Source organism: Brassica oleracea, chromosome C7, assembly GCF_000695525.1.
Source record: "Brassica oleracea var. oleracea cultivar TO1000 chromosome C7, BOL, whole genome shotgun sequence".
Classification (NCBI taxonomy): Eukaryota; Viridiplantae; Streptophyta; class Magnoliopsida; order Brassicales; family Brassicaceae; genus Brassica; species Brassica oleracea.
Genome location: NC_027754.1, coordinates 31889481 through 31895610, shown reverse-complemented (window position 1 = coordinate 31895610; position 6130 = coordinate 31889481). Strand labels below are relative to the sequence as shown.

Genomic DNA, 6130 nt, shown 5'->3' with positions numbered 1-6130 from the left:
AAGCAAGCATACGAATAGCTGCCGTACACTTTTGTAGTGTTGATAGACCTAACCTTCCGACTGCATCTCTTCTTTGTTGAAAGAATGGAACATTTGCTGAGAGGGTGTCGACAATACGCATGAATACTTCCTTGTTCATACGGAAACGGCGTCTGGATAAATGAGGCGGAAATGTCGGATCTTCACTGAAGTAGTCATTCCATAGACGGTTGTGGCCCGCTTCTCGGTTTCTTTCGACATATGCACGTTTCTTCTTTTTTGCAGTTCGATTCTCCACAATGCTGTTGTATGTTTCTTCAAAATATTCATCAAAAGCCTCATTGACAGCCGCATCGAGTCTTCGGTCGAGGTCATCTGCCATATTTGGCTATCCTTCCTTCAAACATTATAACAAACATACGTTTTTATAAACTTTCTTTTGGTATTACTTTTGTGCACATGTCGACATATATATATTTCATAATCATAAGCTAAAGACGTGTCGAGATATATATATTTCATAATCATAAGTTAAAGACGTTTTTATAAACTTTCTTTTGGTTTTTACATAATAAAATTTCGAATCATTTTAATTGCTCTAATGGTTCATCAAATTGTTTTAAAAACTGATAATTGAATAAACGAAACACTTGGGAATGAAAGAAACATGAAATGTTTATAGAACAAACCAAAGTATCATTTCCACCTCAAAGTATCATTTCCACCCCAAAGTATTATAATGAATTGAGGTAGCCAACAACCGGCTACAGACAATTCACGTTGTCTAACTTTCTTGAACTTGATACGAATTATATCATTGTGATAGAATGATAATATAAAACTATTAGATTAAACTTTGTACACATTCATATTAGTGAGCATGACCAGCCGATACCACCATTAAAAAATGAGTCATATTCAAACACTTCAAATTTCTAATGCAAAGTCTTAGCTCAAAGTTCAATGACAGTCATCATACATTGTCCATAGCAATTAGGCGTTATGTATGGTCTGGCACTATATTAAGTAATACAAACATAACAAGGCCTCAGAGATCTTGGTGGTTAAAGAATCATCATATGAATTTCTTCATCAAAAGTAGCATATACCTTGCTCGTCGAGATGGTGGGAACTGCTGATGGAGATGAAGGTGGTAAGCTCGTCTAGATGAAGGTGGGAAGCTCGTCTAGATGAACCATATCAAGAGAACAGAACCATTTGTGCAAGGAAAATAAGAGCAAAGGAAATAGATTGCACTAAAACATCATTACATCCGTTTTTAATACAGTACAAAGGAAGTAGAAGAGCAAAGGAAATAGCATAACATCCTAGTCTACAAACAGACTTATAAAGGCAACATACAAACAACCCGTGATGGGTTCACATGAAAATAGAAACAGAAAATACAAACTACCCGTGACTTGATACCAGCTTCTGTCTTCAACAAGCACATGGTCTTGTACTTCACCTGAAACAGAAGAAAATCACGTGTGTAAGCAACGTAAATAGACATGTTTTAGTTGTGAAATGACAACTACACTTATGTCTAATGCAAACAGTTGAAACTAGTATAATGCAAACATCTGAAACTAAGGTTAGAGCTAACAAACCCTACAACAATTCAGACATAATTTTGTTTTTGAGAGCTGATTCCATCTCAGAGAGAGGCTCGGGCTTTGTAAGCAAACTCTCTAGCTAACTTTGCTGAGAGATTTTTTTTTTAGCTCCAACAAATTTTCTAGCTTTGCCAACTCTTCCTCTTTTCCAGTTTTCTTCCTCTTGCTACCAGCCTTTGCAGCCTTAACCCCTATTGGTCGCTCTTCTGGCTCTGGCTCTGGCACTGCCCCTTCACCGTCGCCTTGGGAATCCGCTGGTTTGCGCTCGTCCTTCTCCAGATAGGTAGAGCACCATTTCACATCATGCCGAAGCTCCCTCCACGCATGTTCGAAGTTGAACTTCGATCCCTGGTCATTGGCAAAGATATCCAAGGCAGACTTCATCACATCGTTCTCATTTTGCCCGCTTCTCTGCTCCCTCAGTGCCATGTCGTAACAGCCAGCAAACTTGCAAACTCCCTCGTTGATCCTAGCCCATCTTTGCTTGCATGGCCCAAGTTCTCGTGGGCTTGTCCCAACCAGTTGAGGACTGGAGTTGTAGTACTCTATGGAGTTGTAGTACTCTACAATCCCATTCCAGAAGGCACCTACTTTTTGTTCATTACTCACTATTGGGTCTTTGCTGGTGTTGAGTCACGCACCGATGAGGATTAAATCCTCCTTCGGTGACCATTTTCTCCTCCCTTTGACAGTAGACACACCAGAACTTTGGCTGGTAAAGAGAAGAGGTTCGCAGGAGTCAAGATGAACTGGCCCTTGACTCATTACAAGGTTTACATAACCACCGGATTTGGCCATTTAGGAAGAAGTATGTGTTTCTCTAGTAGAAACACAGGCGATAAAATAAGGGATTCTATAATAACTCTATTGAATCCTAGTAGAAAACAGTCATATCAGAACAGCTCACGAAAATTTAATGGGTTTTTGGCTTAAAGGAAGCAGTGCAGTTACGCACAATTAAATGGTGGTTTGGTGTGCATTGATAATCCTAGTCTGTTTCCTCACTACAAACTAAAAGTTATTTGCTCAGAAACTTTAAACGGTTACACAATCCTAGTTTGTTTTCAAGTATTCTCAACTACTAAGTGACACGGTTACACGATCCTAGTTTCTTTTCTAACTACAAACTAAATCCATTTGAATTCTAACTGGTAAGTTCAAACACTAATAGTTAGAAACCGGTAAGTTTCTTTTCTCGAGTTCAGCCACCCGCATAAGCAGCATCCTCACCTGGCCCTGAAAAGACAGCATATTAAAAAATGAATATCTTAGAAAGATGATTAATAAGAGAGTGAACCATTAGAGAGAACTCACCTTAAGTGCCTCGCACTCTCGCAGAAGCTTCTCCTGCTCGTGAAAACGTTCTTTGAGTCTCTCAACCTCTTGTTGCATTCCCATAACCCATGGTTGCCTGAAATGCATCCCGTCATTCTGCGAAAACAGAAAAGAATTTATCAAACAACAAATAAATATGGAAGGACGAGATCGATAAATATAGACAGAAGAATTCAAACCTCATAGTCTTTGCATATGAAGTATCTTCTCCCAGGGAGGTAGTCATATGTATCCTCTTCATCGACGACCTCCTTCGTGATAGATCCACAGGGGCACAGCTTAGGAATCCCCTGTTGCGCATTTGCAACGAAACGAAGCATGTTGTAGTATGCTTTGTGTGCTTTCATATCTCGCAATTCTTCCTCCATTTCAGAACCTACAAGAACAAAAACATATAAGCGGATCAAAATCCTTTAATCGTGATGAAACCAACAAAGAAGCGAGTAGAAAAGAAGAAAATGGTAAGACCAGACGAAAACCCTAATTCGATTTTAATCCCCAATGCGATTTTAAACCCAAAATCTATTTGATCCCCACAATCGAATCCATAAACAAAGAAGCGAGTAGAAAAGAAGAAAATAGTAAGAGCAGACGAAAACCCTAATTCGATTTTAATGCCCAATTCGATTTTAAACCCAGAATCTATTTGATCCCCACAATCGAATCCATAAACAAAGAAGCGAGTAGAAAAGAAGAAAATAGTAAGAGCAGACGAAAACCCTAATTCGATTTTAATGCCCAATTCGATTTTAAACCCAGAATCTATTTGATCCCCACAATCGAATCCATAAACACTGATGAATCAACATACATCAACTCCAAATGCAAAAATAAGGAACTAAAATGGTCTGATTTACCTTGAACAAAGCGGATCGCAGAATCGCCTTTTGTTTCGCCGGGAGAGGTGAAAAGGTTTTTTTACCTCCTCGAGTCGCGAAAATGACCGAGTTTTTTTCCCCTCACAAAACACATTCCTTTTCCGATCCAATCAGATGTTGCCAGCACATCAAGGATCAACCGCAAATAAATCCTTCATTAAGGATTCAACCTTAGCGTAACGTCAAGTTTTATTATTATTATATTCTTAATGCATAAGGATTAGCGCTAAGAATAAGCTAATATCCTCCTTGCAGCTGGTCTTATATTCTTATTGAAATTATAAGGTACGTTCTTTCAAAGTATGATGTACATTTTCCATGCACGAGTTGACTGTTGAGATAAATCAATCATTTTAATCATTTTCACATCAACATATTATTTCAGAACCTAAAGTATTACATTAAGAGTAATGTGGTACCCCGTCCACGTGATGCAAAGGTTCAACTGGGTTATAATTCTCCTCTTTCCTTAAAGATGGTTAAAGTCAAGTAGTTTTCCGCGACAAAAAAGAAAGCTAATAAACTATAATAATTGGCTCATGTTTGCTGTGTTGTCGGATTCAATAATACATTGATATGCCTTTAAAAGTTGCATTTGCTTGCGACAATAACTGGCTCCAGTTTTGTTTCTGCTTTTCTTGTTTGAAATGTGATTTTCACCAGCTTAAGTGATACTGATTAGAGTATAGAGATGCATTAGAAATTTACATTATTACACGTTTGGGGAGCCAGGCCTAAAAATTCTTACATGTAGGTTAAAATTTCTCAAATAAAAACTGTAACCTAAAAACAATGGTGAATTTTTTCCATGTCGATGCAACAAGTCGGCACATGAATGTAGTATATTGGTACAACCACACTGCAGAAGTTAGTATATCTATTTATTTTGGCCTTGTATTTAGAAAAAACCATTAATCTATAAAGGTCGATATGTGTATGGAATATTTGCACTGTACGAGGATTTGATTTTTATTCGAGTTCATAAAATTTCCCGCACCTAACTTGTACATCACATCAAAAGTTTTGTTTTCTAAAATGGATTCCCTGCTCCTATTTCTCAGACTATTATTAAAAAATTATAGTTAAGATTACACGAGTAGTCCATTTTGTTTAGACAGTTACAATAATGGTTTTTCTTGGTATTTGCTATTTGGTAATCGTAGTTTCAAATTTAAGATATTTTTGCTGATTACTTTACAGAGTAAATGGTAGAGACTTAAAAACAAAATGGTAAAGAAAAAAAAAATTGGTTTTGCTGAAACATAGACTGAACAACTAACCACACAAACGTGGTCGAGTTGCAACATATTTGCTTATAACTTATTAATAATAGATGCTGTTATGCCCTTTTTCAAAAAATAAATAAATAATAATAGATGCTGTTCCGATCATGATTTCAAGTCTTATAATTAAAACTATTTACCACTTTTACGTTGACACTATTTTTTTTTTTTTTGAAAACATTATCTGTAATGACAACGGGCAAGTGGAATCGAACCCGGGCTAGAACATTCACGTTGACACTATATTCATGATTTCAAATTCACTTTCACGTAGACAGTAGTGTTACTTAAACTGAGTGTTTTTTTTTGTATCCGTTGCTTCTTTTTCTTACTGACTTGAGTCATTATTTGTTGCATGAACCTAAAATAAAGTAATAAAGACCCAAGTGGGTAACTGCCAAACCCTCTTTAGTCTATCACATCATAGTATATAAAAAAATCTTGGATGTCAGTTTTATACATTCGTTAAACCAAAGTATCATATTTTATCATGTGTTTTCAAAAAATATATATGTATAAGTATGTGATTTGTGGAGAACTGAGAATTAATAAAGTGAGTGGCAAGTTAAACACACGCGCCTGTACGCACCCCTCTTTGCGATCAAGAAGGCGAAACCCTAAGAAATCATCTCGAGTGAATTTCGGCGAATCTGGTTGGAATCGTCGCAGATAGGTCAGCAAGGAAGTCCTTTCCACTCCTCTCCTCCATCTTCTCTCCATAAGTTTCCATGGTGTCCGGAATCGAAGCTCCTCTACCATCGAAAAAACAAAGCATCTCATGCGCTCTCGCCGTCGAATCAACTTCTTTGGCTCTGTCGTCGGCTTTGACGTCGACCATTACCTCTGCCTCATCGTCGTCAACTTCGTTGGCTCTGACGGTCTCAAGCACTGAATCCCTTGAAGTCGTCAACACTCTGTCTACGACGTCTTCTTTTGCGCCAATGAATACAAGTCTTGGATCTCCGGTCGTCATCTTGTCTCCGTCTTCGTCACCTGTGCAGACATCATCCACGTTGACATTCACTTCTCCCATGACTTC

At 37.7% G+C, this 6130-nt stretch overlaps 1 protein-coding gene across 1 annotated transcript; it reads right to left on the bottom strand.

Annotated features, from left to right (window-relative positions):
* Positions 1-932: 932 nt before the first annotated feature.
* Positions 933-2393, bottom strand: LOC106303102 (glutathione S-transferase T2-like). Its single transcript, XM_013739460.1, has 5 exons — positions 2237-2393; positions 1728-2158; positions 1394-1447; positions 1089-1165; positions 933-996 (listed from the first exon to the last, which is right to left on the bottom strand). The coding sequence occupies exons 1-5, from the start codon at positions 2391-2393 to the stop codon at positions 933-935; spliced, it is 783 nt and encodes a 260-aa protein (XP_013594914.1).
* Positions 2394-6130: the final 3737 nt, after the last annotated feature.

Bases quoted from the DNA above. Each gene is read 5' to 3' on its own strand.
- LOC106303102 (XM_013739460.1), bottom strand. From the start codon at position 2,393: ATGGCCAAATCCGGTGGTTATGTAAACCTTGTAATGAGTCAAGGGCCA. The intron at 2,159-2,236 runs GTGCGTGACTCA...ATGGGATTGTAG, and splicing joins GGAGGATTTAATCCTCATCG to AGTACTACAACTCCATAGAG. The intron at 997-1,088 runs GTATATGCTACT...TACTTAATATAG, and splicing joins CCACCATCTCGACGAGCAAG to TGCCAGACCATACATAACGC.